Below are 17723 nucleotides of genomic sequence, written 5' to 3' on the forward strand. Positions count from 1 at the left end.
CTTTGTGCTGGCTTATGGCGCTGCATTGTTTGGTTACAACCATGGATATACATGAGGGATGGGTTCGGTGTTGGCTTCGAGTTTTCGCACTACAGTTGGGAGGGGCTGAAAGAGGGGAAGGAAGGGGGATGCCTGACCATCACTTCTCTTCTTTATACCCGATTTTTTTTGTTTGTTTTTTCTTATGCCGTCAAGTCTTGATCAAGTTTCCTTTGCTTGCTCAATGCTACCGACGAGATTCGACTCCCGCCGTTCTCTTGCGATCACAGTTGACATGTTAAGACCCAAAGACGAGCGCCCGCACCTCGATGCTCTCCCTCCCTTCGGCCCCCTCCCTCGTCCTCGGATCGTCAAAGGCAGTGTGCGCCACCCTCCCCCCCTTCACGGCGCTGCCCTCCTTGAGGCCCTCGCTGTCGAAGCACTCGAGCAGGATCCTCTCGTCCCCGGTCATGCCGCTCAGATAGTACCACTTTTGGTCGGGATGGTATCGGATAGCGGCCGTCTGCCCGACGTAGCCTACCTCGGCTGGGTAACGGTCTGCCCGAAAGATGTCAGCTTGGTTTCTTTCCTTGTTATTTCTCTTCCCCCTCCTCCTCCTCCTCCTCCTCCTCCTCCTTCGTTTTTCCTCCTCTCATAAATGCCGGGAATGTACGTACGCTCTACAGGGACGACGTCCTCGTCGCGGAGGGTGGAGGAGCTGGCGAAGGCGAGCGGGTTGGACTCGACGGGGCCCTTGTTGAGCGGGCGCCAGACGTTGATGATGCGGTAGCGGGAGGAGGAGAGCAGGTGCTCGGCCTCCTCCGGGGACGAGGCGTGGCGGCGGACGCGCTGGGCGACGGAGCGCGCCGTCTGGTCGATGTGCACCCGCGGCACGGGCTGCCTCTTGCCGTTGGGGCGGCGGATGGTGTCTTTTTGTTGACATGGGGAAATTAGTATCTGTGTAGGAACAGAGATCATGGGACTCGGGGTTTCTGGGTAGGTAGGGAGGTGTCTTGTTTGGGGTGGGGGGTTTGGGGGTTTGTAGGCCGACTCACGGTCAAAGATGACGACCTTGAATGCGCCCGGGACGGTGTCGAGGAGAAGGCGCTCGACCTCGGGGTAGTAGTTCTTCTGGATGGATTCGTCGTCTGTGAAGGAGGGCTCGGCGGAAGGAGGCAGGTTCTGGATGATCTGGAAGGCGTCGTTGTCAAGGTTGAAGGACGACTCCTTGCCCCGGATGTCGTGGATGAGGACGTCGTGGGCGACGGAGCCGAAGTTACGAAGGGGAAGTCCGGGTGGATGGTCACCAGCGAGGTTGTACGGCGCCGAGCCGTCTTCTGGCGGGGAGTAGAAGTTGAGGGTGGCAACAACGTCCCCCCTAGGCGGTTCGTAGGAAATAGCCATGGTGTTTGTATATTTTGTCGGGATAGGAGTTGGGGAAAAAAAAAGGGTCAATTGGTGGTAATGGTGGTGGTTAGCGATAGTGAGAGTGATAATGATGATGGTCTTGTTCAAACAACTAACTACCAACGATGATGATAACAACAGAGCCCAATGATCCTGGTGGTTCACACAGGGTCCTTTTGACCTGCCGACGTCAAGTCGTGTAGAAAGATGCGCGCCTGATATATATACTCGCGGCCCTCGGCTTCACGCGGCTTCCGCGACGTTCGGAAGAGGGTGCATGCATTTCAAAGCACGGCGAATCGGGCTTGCTTATTCGATCCAGCACATTACACATATGATAATGGGAAGGGCGCGGTGAGCAGCCGGTTGCTCACGTTGGTCGCTAGCGGATTGCGCAATCGCGTCTCCACGTCATGATAATCCGCGGGATACCTCGCCAGGGTCCATGTTGAATTAGTAATGGTGTGTACGGAGGTAGGGGCGTGCCTTGGTATTTGAGATACCTCATTGAGACTATAATGGAGGGGCATTTTGCGATGCACTGACGCAGCCAGTTCGCAGTCGGTTAGTGTACGGAGCACACTACGGAATATATCCGTAGGTCATCCGGATTCTGTAATACGTACGGATTACTGATACGGGTTACTCTATTATCCGCACTTCGTAGCACACGCTACGAGGAGTTTCCACTCCTGCACGCATGTCTGAGCGTGTTACAACTCCCCGAGTGCGGGGAGACTGTGTGGAGGGAGAGGGGCTGCTGGAAAGGTCGTCCCGCACTTCTGGAGGGGGATGCGACGGTGCATGATTGGCCCATGCTCTCGAGCCGTTCCGCCCAAAGGGGAAGCATGTAAACAAAACGGTGTGGATTGCGGCGTCGCACAGCGAGTTTTGCATTGGTTCGATTCTTATCGATATCGACACGCGCACACGCCCACACACACCCCCATACCCACACGCACACCCACACACGCGCACAACGCACACGCTCGCAAGGAGTTGGCAGTTGACGGGCACTGCTGCAGTTTCCTGGCCAATTCGCGTTGTAAACGTCGATCCCCGACTGTTCGGCGACAGCGACATCGACAGTAACATCGACAGCGACGGCGACGGCGACGGCGACGGCGACGGCGACGACGATAGCGACAACCCCAGCGCCAGTGGCGGCCTTGCGGCGATGGAAGAGGAGCGCACCATCACGCTGGACCTGGGGTCGTCGCCCGATCCGCTGATCGATCCCGTCCTCAGCCCGCCCATGATGCCGCCCTCGGCCATCAAGAAGAAGACGCAGGCGGCCGAGCGTCTGGTGACCGCGTTTGCACCTCCGTCACCGAGAAAGCAAACTTTCGAGCTCGATGTCGGCGACGAGCGGACCCCACAGCGACTGCTTGTCACGGTCGAAGCCGAGAGCGGAGGGCCGCGCAGCACCACTCGCCGTCTCTTCCAGTCGCCCACACCGAAGCAACGACGGTTGACGCCCCGGAGGGAGCCGAAAACGATGGTCACAACGACGACGGTACCCCTGCGCGGCCTGAGCGACGACGAGGGCGTGACACCGAGGAGGAGGGGCCGCCCACGCAAGTCGGGCACCCCGACGACAACGCGGCGCAAACGGCCCGGGACACCGGCCAAAGTGCGGAAGAGCACGGGACGCGCCTCTGCATCTCCCGAAAAGGTCGTGTCTACGTTGGACACCGGGATCGAGACGCCGCCGCGGCCCGGCGCACAAAGAGCTACGAAGCGGAAGGCCACATCTCCGGCGAAGGAGGACGACGGCGCGCCGGGGAGCCAGCCGCGCAAACGGGGTCGGCCAAGGAAACAAACGAGCACGAGCACGGCGGATGACTTGGCGCGTCTGGGGCAGGACATCTCCCGGGAGCCCGGCAACAACAACAACGGCGATGCTCCGACAGCACCCGCCCAGAGCCAACCGGCCAGCGACATGCAAAACGGCGACGACGGCGACGACGATATCTGGCTCGCGACCCTGTCCGACCAGCCCACTCCCCTCCGCCCGGCGAGACAGCAGGAACCGGCCCGGGACCGCTCGTCTGAGATTCCCGTCGATGACCGGTCCGCCGAACCAGAGCCCCAACTCTCACGGGGCGAGCCGGAGCCGGAGCCGGAGCCGCAGCAAGAACCGCAGCGGTATCAGTACGATTGGCCGGACTTGGGCGGCGGAGGGGCCGATTCATACAGCGAGGCAGGGTCTTTCGCAAGCGACCAGGACGACGATCGGGAGCGGTTCGAGGATATCGAGGATACCGTCATGGCCGAGGAGTTCACCATGATCTCGATTGGCTCCCTGCCCTCGATGCAGCCGAACTCGAGCGTCGTGGCGCCGGCGAGTGAGGAGCTTGGCGAGGCTACGAGCCTCATCATCAACGGCGCGTTGGAGTCCCTCAGGCAGAGCCGCAACAGGTCCGCAGAGGAACAGCAACCTCGCCCCGAGCCGACAAACCCTGCCCCTGCCCCTGCCCCTGCCCTCATCCAAGCGCAGCGAAGCGGCGGCGCGGAAACGGCAGAGTCCCCGGTTCAGCAGTACCAACCGCGCCGGGACGCGCAGCAGCAGCCCCCCAGCTCGCCGCAGCCCGTGAGGCGAAGCCCCCGCAGGACGACAGCCCAGCCCCTGGCCAGGCAGTTGGCTCGCAAGAGCCGCGAGCAAGCCGCTCGACAGTCACCGGCACCCGACCAGCACCCGACTACCGCCCCTCGCGCGCCGGCTCCCCGCCGGTCCCCCGTCGATAACGAGCCCCGAGACGCGGGCGCCTACGAGGACTCCTTCTCCGAGATACCCGAGGCCGTCCTCGCGGCCGCGACCCCCCGGCGGCCATCCCGCCAGCAGCAACAGCCGGCGCCGGCGCCGGCGCCGGCGGATGAGCAAGCCCAAGACATCCAGCCGTCCATTGAACGGCCCTCAAGAGTGAACCACTCCAACCCCCAATCTGAGACGAATAGGCTGTTGACTCCTGATGAGACACCATCTCCCATCCCCTCCGACGCCGAGACGCGCGAACCACAACAACATGAACAACAACAACAACAACAACAACAACCACCACCACCACCACCACCACCCAACCCGACGGGGGCTTCTTCCGGTGATGCCGACCTGCCGTCCTCCCCGCCGATCGAGAGCCCCGTGCTCAGCCATGCCGTCGAGCAACTCATTCGCCGCAACTCAACCGAGACGCCGGCCGACCAGCTCTCGTCCTTCGCTTCGTCGAACGCCCCCGCCCCCTCCACCTCCCCGCGCCCGAGCAACCCCAGCGCCGACCGACCCTCTCCCCGATCGTCCGCGCCGGACGTGCGCTACAGCTCATCACCTCCGACCCCCCGTCGCCACCCGAGAGGGGCAGCGTCCTGGGGAGCCCGTTCCGGGGCTCCGTGTCCAAGTCCAGCCAGTCACCCGCTCCAGTCGTGGCCCCAGCCGCCGCCGCCGCCGCCGCCGCCCCGGCAGCCGAACAGGGATCCGAGCCCGCATCCCGACCTCGAGACGATGCCGCGGCCGCGTCTCCGTCCGCGTCCCCGTCCCGGAGGTGGCTCGCGCCTGTGCAACATGTGCGGGACCTCATCGTGCGAAGCGCCCAGTCCCTGTCGCCGGCGCGCGTCTCCGTCTCGGTCTCGGTCTCCGGCACAGATCACATGGACGACCCGTTCGGCCCGGATCCCGCCGACCTGGCCGGATCCGGTTCCCAGCGCACCACCTTGTTTAGCGGTCCCGGGAAGCTGGCCAACGGTCGGAAGGCCGCCGCCGCCGCCGCCGCCGCCGCCGGCGCTTCCAGCTCACCCGGTGCCAGCCCGGCCCCCGACGAGGACAGGATGAGCTGGCTGGCCGAAGGGAGCCCCGCTGGCGGCGGTGGCGGTTCGCCAAGGCCCGCGTCCCGCGACCTGAGCGCCGTCGCCCCCTCCGCCTCCTCAAGCGGGCCGGCGGGTGAGCAGGGCGACCGGCCGAGATTTGCAACGTCAGAAGTCTCTCCCAGGCCACGCCCGGTTTCCGATCGCCAGCCAAGCTTGTTTGAGAGAGAGCAGCAAGACCCGGAGAAGCAAAAGGAGCAGGAAGTTGAAGAGAGGGAGGGAGAGGGAGAGGGAGAGGGAGAGGGAGAGGAAGAGGAAGAGGAAGAGGAAGAAGAGGATATCTGGGCTATCGAAGCGCAGCGACCTACTCCATATGCGCCGAGGTATGGTCTGGCTCGGCAGCAGTCGCAGCCCGATCCGCCCCCGAGAGGCAAGATGCCGAGTCCATGGGGCCAGAATAGTCGCCGCCCACTGGTGAACAATCGCGAGTCGGAGCGGAATCCGGTGTCTCAGAGAGCATCTGGATGGGCGCCCCCAACTAATGAGGAAGAGGAAGAGGCCAGTCTGGTTGCTCAGAACCGGAGGGAGCGGGTGCCCCGCTTCCGTGCTCAAAGGAACGCAACGTCGGGAGAAGGGGAGGAGGAAGAGTTCAGCTTGCTGGCTCAGAACCGCCAGAAGCAGACTCCGGCCCCAGCAGCCAAACAAGCGCAAGCGAAGAAGCCGGACCTGCTGGACTTCTTCTCGTCCCCTGCTGTTCTCCCTGATCTGGGGCAGGGCCCCCCTGGTGTTGGCACCTCCTCGATGGCACCGGGCCCCGGGAGAGACCAGCAGGCCAATCCTGTGGCTCGACCGCCAACGATACCTCCTCAGCGGCCGCGCCCATCGGGCAACAGCTTGTTTGCTCAGTACATCCAGCAGCAGTCGCAGACGCAAACACGGCTGCCTTCGGTGCCTCAGAAGCAGCAACCCGAGATCGGGACGCGCCACAGGAGCGTCGATTTGTTTTCGCCCGCGCGAGAGAGCGTTGAGCGAAGCGGCCCAGAACAGGCGCCGGCGTCTACTGCGCGGTCCAGCTCGCCACGAAGCCTCGAGGGATCCGCTCCAGCGCGTGTCCCAGAACCGGCCAGCTATGCGTCGGGTTGGCGGCCAGCCGAGAGCGCTAGAAGGTCGGACGCTTCTGTCCCACGAACGGCTTCTCCGGAAAGCCCGGCGGAGACCGGTTTCGGCCATATTCCCCAGAAAATGAACTTTACTCCTCGCCGGCGGGGAGAGAGTAACAACAGTCTCTTCCAACCGAAGCCGGTGGCCGCGGCCAGTTCGCTCTTCGGCAACAGCCAGGTCGCGGCTTTTTTCTCGCGGTCCTCCTCCCGCGCGCAACCGCAGCGGCCGCCAGCGCGATCGTGGGAGGAAGAGAGAGAGGACGACAACAACAGGGATGACAGCAATGATGAGGACGAGAACGAGAACGAGAACGAGAACGAGGACAGCGAGGGGGAGCCCAGGTCTGCTCTGCCGGCGTCCAAGCTGCAGCCGCACCGTGCCGCGTCGCCCACGAAGTCGTACATCCGCTCGCCACTCAAGCCGAAAACGCCCGGCCGCGTGGTAGAATTTACCAGCAGCACCCTCTCTCCGCTTGCCCAGGCGCAAGCCCGGGCCGAGCGGCGGGCAAGCATGTCTCCAGACAAGGAGAATAACCCTCCTCCAAAGGTTCCCCGCGGGATCGCCGGCGCCGCTCCGGAAGGGAACAACAAGACGGCCCAGTCTTCCCCGCCGCCGTCCCCATCCCCATCCCTATCTCCCTCGCCCTCATCCTCCCCATCACCTTCACCCTCGCCCTCTCCCTCGCCCTCGCCCTCGCCGCGCAGAAGCTACTCCACTACCACCTTCTCTTCGACCACTACGGCCGCCCATCAGAAAGCGCCACCCGTCATCACCACCAGACAATCGTCAACATCGGCAGCAGCAACAACAACAATGACGCCACCCCTCGAACCTCCGTCCCGGACCACGACGTGGTCCCGCGCCCACTGGCTCCGCCTCGACGAGCTCCTGCAGGCCCGCAAGCGGGGGCCCCTCGAGCTGCAGCGCCAGCTCGCCCGCCGCCGAGACCGCCGTCACCGGGCCCCCCGCTCCTCCTCCTCCTTCTCCTTCTCCTTCTCGTCCACCAACCGCGACGACGACGATGGCGGCGGCGGCGGCGGCGGCGGCGACGGCACCTGGCGGCAGCGGCTGCTGGGGAAGCAGGTCACGGCGCAGGGGGAGCGGATGGAGATCGAGGGGTGGCACCTGGACGTGGTCGAGGGGTTCTTGGCCGAGGTGCGCAGCGGTGGCGGCCGCGGCGATGGTGCTGCTGGTGATGCTGCTGCAGCAGCTGGTGGTGGTGGTGATGGTGGTGGTGACGGCTGGGACGAGGCGCAGATTGTCAAGAGGGTGTTTGCTCTGCTCGTCGGGGAGGAGAGACGGCGGCTGGGGCTCGTCCCCCCTAGGAGGGGGGAAAATGAGATGAATATCCGCGACCACGTAGCTAAGCTGGCTGGCTAGCTAGCTAGCTATGTACAGTACTCGTGGGACCCAGCTGGACCTGACGGGACGGGAGGAGTGGGAAATAGAGAGGGATTATCTATGTCCCCAAGGAGCAGGAAGGAGCAGGAACGTTATGCCCGATGGAGAAACTGCATAGCCTTTTTTTTTTTCGCTTCTCTTTCCCTCCTTCTCTGTTTCTTTCCTTTTTCTTTTGAGAAGAAGTGGGTGGTGAAGCTGCTTTTTGCCTTTTTTTTCCCCTTCAATAAGGATGCTTGTAGAGTTGCGTGCTTGCTGTACATACCTGTACTACGTGTACATACATCCAATGTACTGTACATGTGGGATGATGAGGTGATGATCAAGGCTTACGACGCTGGCACAAACAGACCGAGACACACACATACACACACAGGCGTTGGGTTTGAAGATGGACGGCTTTTTGTTCTGTTTTCTTTTGGGCATCTCGGATAGGCTGGATACCAAGGTAGCAGTTGTACGATTTCATTCGCAACAGCTCCCTCCTCTTATAGATCGAGCCTCGTGCGAGTCATGTTTCTAGCATTACTACAACGGCCCCGCATAAAAAAAAATAACCCGGGGTCACTCCAGCATGGACGCCTGGTTCGTGTAGAGCACATCTACCACGTTGCTCAGCTTCTCGATGGTGGCCAGCGCCGCGTCGTACGCCTCGTCGCGCTGGGTCTCGTCGTAGATGATGAGGCAGCCGGCCCCCTGGTCGAGCACGCCGATGATGACCTTGTCGAGGATCATCTGCGACAGCTTGCGCTCGACCTGCTGCGTGTCGAGGCCGACCATCTTGGCGATGTGGTCGATCTCGACGCGGCTGAAGGGCTCGATCACCTTGATCAGGTTCTGCTCCAGCATGGCGTCGTACAGCCGCCGCAGGTGGTTGCGGATGAAGGCGTCGCTGCCCAGCTCGTACTTGTACGCCGCCAGCGCCCGCTCGTACTCCTCGAGCGACCGGTTCGCGTGCGCGCGGGCGATGGCCTTCATGGCCTCGAGCGACTTGCCCGCGTACTTGAGCGCCTGCTTGGACGTCATGAGCTGGTTGACGTCGTCGACCAGGTTCAGCATGATCTTGCAGAGGAGCATGTACTGCAGCGCCGCCTGCGCGCGCGCCGGCTCGTCCTGCGAGTGGTACCCGTCGAGCGCCTCGATGAAGTAGCTGTAGGCCGTCTGGAAGTCCTTGTCCTCGGCGTGGAGCATGCCCGACTGCATGTCCAGGTTCGCCTGCAGGAGCGGCGGGGTGTAGACCGAAGCGGCCGAGGTGCGGGCGCTGGTGAGGGCCGCGCGGGCCTTGGCGATGTTCCCGAGCGCGTGGTAGACGCGCGACTCGAGCAGCTGCACCTCCACCAGCACCAGCTTGTCGTCCATGCGCTTGAGCTCGCGCAGCAGGCCGTTAATCAGGGTCAGCGCATCGTAATATGACTGCTTCGCCATGTACAGCGTCACGAGACGGGTCTCGAGGTTCTGCCGCAGGAAACTCCGGCGCTCCGAGGTAGCCCATTCTATGCAGGATTTCGTAACTGCGATCTGGATGTCGAGGGAGTTGGGGATGGCTTCAAAGAAGTCGAGCAGCTGGCGGACTGGCAGGGGCACGTCAATCCAAGCACTCGGGGGACACGGTAAGGGGAGCCAGAGGAGAGAAGATGAAAAAAAAAAATAAATAAATAAATAAAAAATAAAAATAAAAAAAATATAAGGTGGGAGGGAACTTACTCAGCTTGGCTGTTTTCGCCTTTGCAAACGAGGACAAGACTGTCCTGCTCTTGGTCACCAAGGCGGCGAGCTCGTCTGTGTTCCTGCGTGTGCCCCAGTGTCAACTTACGACGGCTCCCCCTCCGAACTGCCAATGAACCAAAGCCTACTTCTGGTCGCGGTAGAGCTCTCCCAAGCTGACAAGAGCCACCTCGTACTCCTTGATGGCGGTCTCGGACGTCACCGACGGCGGCTTCGAGATGATGTCCTTATAGATGGCCTCTGCCTGTGCCGGGTCCGACTTGGCCAGCTTCTGCGCCTCGCGCATCCTCTCCGAGTCGCCTTGCGCCATTGCGAGGATTGTGGGTGCGCTATGTGGTATTCGGGGGCAGTTAACGGTCTCTCTTCCGGAAACGATGGTCGGCTGCAACGGGAGGGTTTGTCGCGGGGCAGTGATTCTGCGTTCTGGGGAAAGCGTAATCGTGGGTTGCTGTCGCCGTGTGGTGGTGATGTTGTAGTGCCGCCTTGCTATGCCCCTGCAGCCCAGCTCGTTACCTATCGCTTGCTCGCTGATGACTGGCGTTAACTCAGCTAGTTAACGCTAGGTTGCCGCCCCGCGACGTAATGGGCTCCGGCGGCAGCTGGCCTTGGCGTGCCCGCTTGCTGTGGCTGGCAGGGTGGGTCTCTAGTCAGGAAAGCGGTGAGCGATTCTGCCGTCAGACCCCGCCAAAATTTGGACCAAGCGACAGCGATCGCCGAATTGGCACGCTCCAGCTCCCTCTGTGATATATGCATTGAAAGCAGAGCGAAGCAAACCATATCGGATCCTGTTACTACAACACGACAAGTCGACAGTTTTTGAAGACCGAACAGACACCGCCGAGAAACACGAGACTGCGGGCGAGGCATCATCATGAAGGTACGCTCTCGATAGAAACGGGAGGGGCATCATTACCCATCTCTCTCTCTACCCACAGAGACCCTGTCAAGTTCACAGTCTCAACCGCATGACACACGCGGCTGCTGACGATGGTGCCGGTAGATCAAAGCCCTCAGCCGGAGCATCACGGCTCAGCAAGCGCCAGGTTCAGACGTCCAACGCGCGCCGCGCAATCTCGCCCCCGAGATCCATCCTTTTGAACGAGCTCGGGAATAGTACGTTGGGCAGCGTGAAGTCATTGGGATAGCGAATCTGACACCATTTCTAGTCAAAGAGCTCTCAATGCGGTCAAACTGTGAGCATCTTCCGGCCCCGTCGTATGAGCCGGGTTTCTGACTGGGAGTTAGGGAACGCTTGTTTGCCAAACCCTTCCTCGGCCAGCTAGGCAACGGCCATGTTCAAGGCGTGTATAGCATGTGCAAGGTTCGTTCCCTTAACACGTGGCTTGGCAATCGCAAACGGATGGGACTGACTATGCACCAGGACAAGAACTCCCTCAACTCGGTGGCTTCAGGGTCCGGTGATGGCGTGATCAAAGTCTGGGACCTAACGACACGCGATGAAGAAGTCTGGCGTACGGCTGCACAGTAAGCATCCGTTTACTTACTTCCGGGAAGAGAAAAAGACAACGACTGATCGTATCATCTAGCTCGAATATCGTCAAGGGCTTGACCTTCACCAACGACAAGAAGCTGCTCTCCTGTGCTACAGACGGCATCAAGTTGTGGGATCCTTACAACACCCCCAGCAACACCACACCATTTGCTACCTGGCAAGAAGGCGGCCCATACACATCGCTGTCGGTTCACAGAACCGGAAATGTCTTTGCCGCTTCGTCCGGCGCCGGTTGCATCCGAGTCTGGGACCTCGACCAGAGCACGGCCGCGCAGACAATACAATGGCCCAATTTCACGGATACCATCACCGACGTTTGCTTCAACCAAGTCGAGACCGCCGTTGTCGCGTCTGTCGCCACCGACCGCTCGCTCATCCTCTTCGACCTGCGAACAAACCGTATGTTACGGCCAGGCCTGGAGTGTCGAAACGAGGCTAACCCCAGGGCGTAGTGCCTGTCATCAAGACGATTCTCCAGTTTGCCGCCAATCGTGTCGTCTTCAACCCTATGGAAGCCATGAACCTGGCGGTCGCGTCTGAAGGTACGTTCACTTTTGGATTGCTGCCTTGTGAGGGGTGTCGCTGACACGAGTCCAGATCACAACGTCTACATTTTCGACGCCAGAAATTTCGACAGGGCGCAGAATATCCTGAAGGGTCACGTGGCCGCCGTTATGGACGTCGAGTTCTCTCCCACGGGCGAGGAGCTCGTGAGCGGCTCTTACGTAGGTCTATGAACGTACAAACGCCTAAAAAAGCGTCCGCTAACCGACATCCAAGGACCGCACCATCAGGGTCTGGCGCCGTGACCATGGCCATTCTCGCGACATATACCACACTAAGCGCATGCAGAGGGTATTCCGAACCATGTGGACCATGGACTCCAAGTATCTCCTCAGCGGAAGTGACGACGTACGTGCTCATCTTTCTTTCCTCCGTGTTTTACTTCCTTTTCTTTCTTATACTCGCAAAAACTAATCACCCTGTATAGGGCAACGTCCGTCTGTGGCGCGCCAACGCATCGGAGCGCAGCGGTGTCAAGTCGACAAAGCAGCGGCAGGCGTTGGAGTATAACTCGGCCCTGTTGGAGCGGTACTCGCACATGCCCGAAATCAGGCGCATCCGCCGACACAGGCATCTGCCCAAAGTGGTCAAGAAGGCGAGCGAGATCAAGCGCGAGGAACTGGCAGCCATCAAGCGGCGCGAGGAGAACGAGCGGAAGCACTCGAGCAAGAAGTTCGAAAAGCGCAAGAGCGAGCGCGAGAAGGCCATCATTGCCAAACAACAATGAATTGTTGCACATGGGGGCCTATGGATTCTTTTTGTATCGGGAGACTCTTTCTCTCTGCATTGGCTGGCGTTTTGGTGTTGCCTGGGTGGGACTGTCTGTCTGCTCTGGAGACTGGATCTGATACCATTCGCGTCGAGTGTTGTAAGCAATGTATGAGAACAAGATGGATATGCTGCACAACCACGAGTTCTTTCTGCTCTCTCATCTTTGACGTTTCGGAGCGTCCCGTGCGAGCGCACTGGTGAGCCGACGACGGCCTGCGTCCTGCTTCTTCCGGTGATGTTCGGAGCGACAGGACGGGACCGGTGATGGATCCAGGGTCTGCGAACCATGTTATGTAGTATGTATGTCACTTGTTCGAGATGACCTCGGCCTGCCTGGCGAGTGGTGGCAATACCAAGGTAGAGAACTCGACCGGGTTGCTGTCAGAGGTACATGTGGGTGTGTGCGGCGTGTGAAGTGCATCTTCAGGCTGCAGATTTCGAAGGGTACCAAGGACCAATTCCAATTGATTTGGAACTTGTTCAACTCCTATGCTTCCCAAGTTCATATCATCCTTGGAATACCTATTCGGTCCTCCTCGCAGATCGCAAGGACATCCAAGTCCCGGCGGTCTGACAATTAGCAATTACAGCATACTACATTACCCATTCCACCCGCGTCGTCGACACAATGTCACATGATGTCGTGTCGTCCATCGGACGTCTCGGTCCTCTCCCCACGCGCTGAGCCGTCCTCGTCGTCAGAACATCAGCTTCTTCTCGAAGGGGTATCACGTCCAACCCCCCCTCTCCAAGCCGAAACCCCGCTCGGCCATCACTTCCCGCAAGACTCCCGGTCATGCCATTCCCAAATTTATCCAATGCATTAATAAATACGTCCAGCCCACCTGGGTTAGTCATAGAGATTCTCCGGTCTCTGGACGCCCAAACCCCTTGGAACGCCTGGAACCTTGCCGGCAGAACCAGAGGCGATGGAAAGGTGAGAAAGATAAAAGGTAAAAGATAATTAGAAAAAGCGTCATCAGAGGAAAATGGTGAAGATCAACATCACCGAAACCAGCCCCACGCTCATGCCGGCGATGGCCCGGTTCGCAGAAGCCGGGTTGCCCGCCTTGCCGGCCCCGTTGGATGCGCTGGCAGAGTCCTCGTCGAACTCAAGGTCGTGGTCCGAGTCCGGCGGCGGCGGCCGGACTGCTGGGTCGCCTTCCGCACCTGACAAGGCGCCGTTGCTGGTCCGGAAAGTGATGACGGGGCGCTCCCCTTCGTCGGGGTGCTGCCCGAGTTCTGACGCGTCTCTTGCCTGGGCGGCGAGCTGGGCCTTTGTTCGGTTCTTGGGGTCGCGGTTAGTCAAATCTCGATGGAATTTAGTTTTTATTTTTTTATTTTTTTTATTTTTTATTTTTTATTTTTTATTTTTTATTTTTTATTTTTTTGCGGTTGACGAGCGTTATTGAGATGGCTTACCGGTAACGCGATATCAAGGGCGTCGAGGTTGACAGCGACCGTGTTGGCGCTGGGCGATTGGAGCGCGGCGCCTTCTAGGTCCCTGTCGTGTCTCTGGTCTGGAATGCCTGGCGTGGGGGCATGTTGAGTTAGCATTGAACGTAGTACAGTACACTGACTCGAACCGTATCTCGCCCATTCTTTGAACACAATGCGCCGAAAAGACATACCGTTCGCGAGGACCCTGCCTTCGCTGTTGAGAACCTTGTCGCTAACGATTCCGATTGCTGCTCCGCGCCCCGCGAGCAGGCTCGGCACGAGCCAAGAAACCTTCATCGCTCCTTTATTTTCTGCTGCCCCCTGGATCGCCAGGCGATGAAATTGCTCAAAACAAAACGCCGACAGAGGTTTCCAGAGGAAAAGCCGCACTCTGGGGTCAGGAATTGAGATGCGATCGATTCATGAAGGAATAGAAACGCAGCTCTTTGGATTCCCCTTCCAACATCCAATTCTGCCTGCGGCTGCCGGTGAAGCGGTTGTATGTGCCGCAGTGCAGCGCGGAGCCAAGGATGAGATGATGCGAGTGGCACTGCTTCAAGGAGCGCTCAAAATAGAGGAAGGCAGGGCAAGGCTGTGTGTGACACAGCCCGGATTGGTTCCGTCGCCGTTGGTTTCGTCTTTTTTTTTATTCGTTTCTTCCCCCCATGCACGGTCTTCCCTCTTGATGATGAGTCGCGGAGAGGTTGCGGTGCAGCAAGTACCGGGGAGTCGCGGCAGATTTTTCTCAATCGAGCCTTGTCGATGGGGTGGTCCGGCCGCAAAAGTCACCCAACAAGCGGATGAGCGGTCAATGGCGTCGAAAATATTTCCCCATCGTCATCCCAGAGCTAAAATGCTGTGTGGACAGTAGTATTCGGCACCTTCCAAAACAAGAGCCAAAAATCCGCGCCTGGTAACGATAAGTCCTGTATTATGACGTATCGTCAATCAGTCCCTGGGGGATATCGTGAATGGAAACAGGCGCAAAAGAAGGAAGTACAAGAAAACGCCTCTTGAGAACAAACACTGTGCGCGGGACAAAGAAGAACGTCGTAGGAAAAGCAGGAAAACAAGAGGACTCCTCCTCCCTCGAACAGGTAGGCTGGCGTGCATCTCTTCAGCCCAGCCCATTACGAAGGGCCCGTATTCCTTGGATTTCCTTGGTTTGCGATATCTCTCTCTATCTCGGCTGTTGATGGGTCATCAACGTAACCCTACGATGCGTCTAGGGAAAGGTATGCAGCCAAGCCAACACTGCGCATGGAGGCTGGGTCTTGCAACCCAGCAGGGCAGTGGGTCCCTGCGGGATGCAGCCGCCCTCTTGCAGGCAGGTTTCTTGCGGGTCGCTCAAAGGGACGGGGGAGTGGGGGGGGGGGGGGTTTCTGAATTTGTACCCACTGCACAAGCCATGAAACAACTCGCGTTGCTGAATCGAATGCGGCGCCATTCGGGACCTTTCCCCTTCTTGACTCGTAGCTTGTCGCCAACAACGAGCGGTTGGTCAGACTTGCAGCCACACGTGAGCCGGGAACAAATAAGACAGCGTCACGGGCCAATAACTATTCGCAGCAAACACGAAAGGTTGGCCGTTCCGTTCACCTCTCAAATGACGTCGTCTAACCAACAAGAATCCAGATACGGGGTAGGGCATAACTGTACGGAATACACTATGTACCATAGTACGGATACGCTTCGAAATGCACAACACTACGGAATACACTATTCCGTACACTCTATGCCATAGTTACATTACGCAGTAACGTTATACTACTTCCATGCCCTAGCAAGCATCAGCATAGTTATCAGGTAACGTTAGTTTGGTTAGATAACGGTCTGTGCTCGTAATACCGGCGGTCTTAGCAACTGCAACCCAAGGGTGAATATCTCGTTTGCTTCGGGTCTTATCACCGGTATTACCATATCACTACGTTTCAGCAGAGCACGTCGGCAAAATCAAGCGCTATCATTACGGTCAATCAAACCCCAACTTGGTATCGACTGCTCAAGACCTCCGGTGTTTCCTCCTTCGAGGCTTCTTTGCCGACGAAGCCAGGCAGAGCATATTTTCATTAACGAGATGCCCTCGAGCGTTTCTCCTGGACGCTGGCTTGGCTCCCTTGGGACCAGTTTCTTGGCCTGAGACCTGCCTCCCCGTCTCCTGGTTCTCGAAGGAACGTCTTGACGCTCCGCAGGCTGACGCTGCCGCCGCTCCCTGCGCTGGCCCGCTTGCTGGTGCCTTCTTCTTGCGACCCACTCCTCCGCTGCGTCGAGACCGGTCCGGTGCCGGCACTCTCGGTGCTCTGCATCGACGATGAGCTGTGTCTGAGGCTCCCGTTGCCAAAGCTCCAGTGGCCGCTCCGGCGCAGGCAGTGCGGCTCCGGCATGCCACACGGCCCCATGAGGATCTGCCCGATCTCCTCCTTCACCTCGCAGGCTTTTGGGCGCTCCGAAGGGTAGAATGCCAGCATCCTCACCACCAAGCACAGTATCGGCTCCACGCCCTCGAAGACCGGGTCGTCCTTTTCCACGGCATCCGTTGCCAACTGAGTCATCCAGCTCTCGACCTGCTCGACGTTCTCGTGGAAGGACGAGTCTGGAAAGGGACTGCCGCGCCCCACCGCCCTGTGCTTCGCGGCCCGGTGTGCCGCGAACGGCCGCCCTTGCCTCTTGAACAAGAAGCTGAGCAGCTCGAGGATGACGCAGCCCAGCGAGTAAACGTCGGCGGCCTGTGGATCGAAACCCGCCGGCTGGTGATCTCTGCCGTCTGCCGCTCGGTGGATCGAGTCTGACGATGATGACGAGGGCAGATAACACACCTTCTCGGGCGCGCCATAGTCGTATGCCTCTCTGTCAAACACCTTGTTGTCCTCCACACCGCCCAGTACGTGGATGTGGAAGGGCGTGAACCCTGTAAAGAAGGCGAGGTTGTCCTTTGAGAAATTCACTGTCGACGGCCTGATGTTGCCGTGCGAGAGGCCCTGGTTGTGGAAGAAGCAGACCGTGTCGGCGAGGCAGTAGATCCAGTTCATGACCGCTCGCCGCCGTGCCTTCTTGTCCAATCTCTTCAGGCAGCTGGGCATGGTGGTGAGCAGCGACTTGAGGCTGTACTCGGATGCCGGTGTGAACAAGATGTACCCGTATCCTCGGTGGGTGTACGACGCCCAATACGACAGCAGATGTTCATTCTGCACCGCTCTGATGCCGTTAATCTCGGACATGAGCTCTTCCATGCTGACATGGCCCGGGCCGAGACGTATTTGACAGCGGCAAAACACCATCCCCGGCCGGTTGGGGGAGGTGACCTTGTCGACATGGTGGCCTTGGCCCGCGGCATGCTTCTTGTCGACAGCATCCAACGGGACCACCTCGTCGTCCGCATAGTCGATATGGACGCCATGGTCCACGTACCGCAAGAGGTAGTGGAATTGTCGGTGGTAGAACTTCCTCTCGAGCTTGTCGTTCTTGGAAGGGGACAATCTCAAGCGCGCCACCTGGTCGATCGCAAAAGGGAGATCCTGGTCGTCCAGCGAATCGTCGACAAGCTCAAAGATGTGGTTCGGCAGACCTAGCTCCGAGAGTATGAGGAAGGTCTTCTTTGACTTTGCCTCTATCCACTCCCAGTACGTGCAGTCGGTCAGGTCTTCACCAAAGCCGAGGGGCTGGTCGAGACGACCGGCGGCTTTGGATCCGAGTTTGTTGGCGACAAACTGCTTTGTCACGATCCGCTCAATGGTTTCGTCGTCCCACCACATGGTCAGCGTTGTTATGTATAATAGGTCGCGCGGTTGCGGGTATGGTAGCCTATCCGGGTATCGAGATCGAAGTGGGCTGAGGGAACAACCTGAGGTCTAACTGACGTGCATCGGAATTGAACAGCGAGAGGAGCATTCAGTGCAGGGCGGGCGCGCGCGAGGAACAGGCGCAGTACGAATGTGGGCAACTGCACGTTTCTACATTATCATTCCGA

General features: G+C 59.3%; 6 protein-coding genes across 6 annotated transcripts; 2 read left to right on the forward strand and 4 right to left on the reverse strand.

Annotated features, from left to right (window-relative positions):
* Positions 1-277: 277 nt before the first annotated feature.
* P884DRAFT_193961 (uncharacterized protein) lies at positions 278-1383 on the reverse strand (the record flags this gene model as incomplete). Its single annotated transcript, XM_069437792.1, has 3 exons — positions 278-537; positions 657-908; positions 1035-1383. The coding sequence occupies 3 exons, from the start codon at positions 1381-1383 to the stop codon at positions 278-280; spliced, it is 861 nt and encodes a 286-aa protein (XP_069300212.1).
* A 703-nt stretch (positions 1384-2086) lies between these two features.
* P884DRAFT_267681 (uncharacterized protein) lies at positions 2087-7725 on the forward strand (the record flags this gene model as incomplete). The annotated part of the gene is made up of 3 exons (XM_069442130.1): positions 2087-2126; positions 2412-4693; positions 4738-7725. The coding sequence occupies 3 exons, from the start codon at positions 2087-2089 to the stop codon at positions 7723-7725; spliced, it is 5310 nt and encodes a 1769-aa protein (XP_069300213.1).
* Positions 7726-8137: 412 nt separating this feature from the next.
* On the reverse strand, positions 8138-10002 carry P884DRAFT_238290 (uncharacterized protein). The gene is made up of 3 exons (XM_069440075.1): positions 9597-10002; positions 9448-9530; positions 8138-9314 (listed from the first exon to the last, which is right to left on the reverse strand). Exons 1-3 carry the CDS (start codon positions 9776-9778, stop codon positions 8308-8310), a joined length of 1272 nt encoding a protein of 423 aa, XP_069300214.1. The 5' UTR covers positions 9779-10002; the 3' UTR covers positions 8138-8307.
* A 212-nt stretch (positions 10003-10214) lies between these two features.
* P884DRAFT_256377 (WD40-repeat-containing domain protein) lies at positions 10215-12470 on the forward strand. Its single transcript, XM_069441060.1, has 10 exons — positions 10215-10345; positions 10469-10581; positions 10635-10661; positions 10714-10789; positions 10850-10953; positions 11016-11380; positions 11434-11523; positions 11579-11706; positions 11762-11893; positions 11973-12470. Exons 1-10 carry the CDS (start codon positions 10340-10342, stop codon positions 12270-12272), a joined length of 1341 nt encoding a protein of 446 aa, XP_069300215.1. The 5' UTR covers positions 10215-10339; the 3' UTR covers positions 12273-12470.
* Positions 12471-13101: 631 nt separating this feature from the next.
* On the reverse strand, positions 13102-14411 carry P884DRAFT_97613 (uncharacterized protein). Its single transcript, XM_069446209.1, has 3 exons — positions 13948-14411; positions 13739-13845; positions 13102-13604 (listed from the first exon to the last, which is right to left on the reverse strand). The coding sequence occupies exons 1-3, from the start codon at positions 14051-14053 to the stop codon at positions 13296-13298; spliced, it is 522 nt and encodes a 173-aa protein (XP_069300216.1). The 5' UTR covers positions 14054-14411; the 3' UTR covers positions 13102-13295.
* Positions 14412-15825: 1414 nt separating this feature from the next.
* On the reverse strand, positions 15826-17508 carry P884DRAFT_193326 (kinase-like domain-containing protein; the record flags this gene model as incomplete). The annotated part of the gene is made up of 1 exon (XM_069437747.1): positions 15826-17508. The coding sequence occupies one exon, from the start codon at positions 17506-17508 to the stop codon at positions 15826-15828; it is 1683 nt and encodes a 560-aa protein (XP_069300217.1).
* Between the last annotated feature and the right edge of the window lie 215 nt (positions 17509-17723).

This window comes from Thermothelomyces heterothallicus, assembly GCF_042370625.1.
Source record: "Thermothelomyces heterothallicus CBS 202.75 unplaced genomic scaffold P884_scaffold_4, whole genome shotgun sequence".
Classification (NCBI taxonomy): Eukaryota; Fungi; Ascomycota; class Sordariomycetes; order Sordariales; family Chaetomiaceae; genus Thermothelomyces; species Thermothelomyces heterothallicus.

Bases quoted from the DNA above. Each gene is read 5' to 3' on its own strand.
- P884DRAFT_238290 (XM_069440075.1), bottom strand. From the start codon at position 9,778: ATGGCGCAAGGCGACTCGGAGAGGATGCGCGAGGCGCAGAAGCTGGCC. The intron at 9,531-9,596 runs GTAGGCTTTGGT...GGGCACACGCAG, and splicing joins GAGCTCTACCGCGACCAGAA to GAACACAGACGAGCTCGCCG. The intron at 9,315-9,447 runs GTAAGTTCCCTC...TGCCCCTGCCAG, and splicing joins GGCGAAAACAGCCAAGCTGA to TCCGCCAGCTGCTCGACTTC.
- P884DRAFT_256377 (XM_069441060.1), top strand. The intron at 10,790-10,849 runs GTTCGTTCCCTT...ACTATGCACCAG, and splicing joins GCGTGTATAGCATGTGCAAG to GACAAGAACTCCCTCAACTC. The intron at 11,707-11,761 runs GTAGGTCTATGA...CCGACATCCAAG, and splicing joins AGCTCGTGAGCGGCTCTTAC to GACCGCACCATCAGGGTCTG.
- P884DRAFT_97613 (XM_069446209.1), bottom strand. From the start codon at position 14,053: ATGAAGGTTTCTTGGCTCGTGCCGAGCCTGCTCGCGGGGCGCGGAGCA. The intron at 13,846-13,947 runs GTATGTCTTTTC...CCCCCACGCCAG, and splicing joins AGGCAGGGTCCTCGCGAACG to GCATTCCAGACCAGAGACAC. The intron at 13,605-13,738 runs GTAAGCCATCTC...CGCGACCCCAAG, and splicing joins CCCTTGATATCGCGTTACCG to AACCGAACAAAGGCCCAGCT.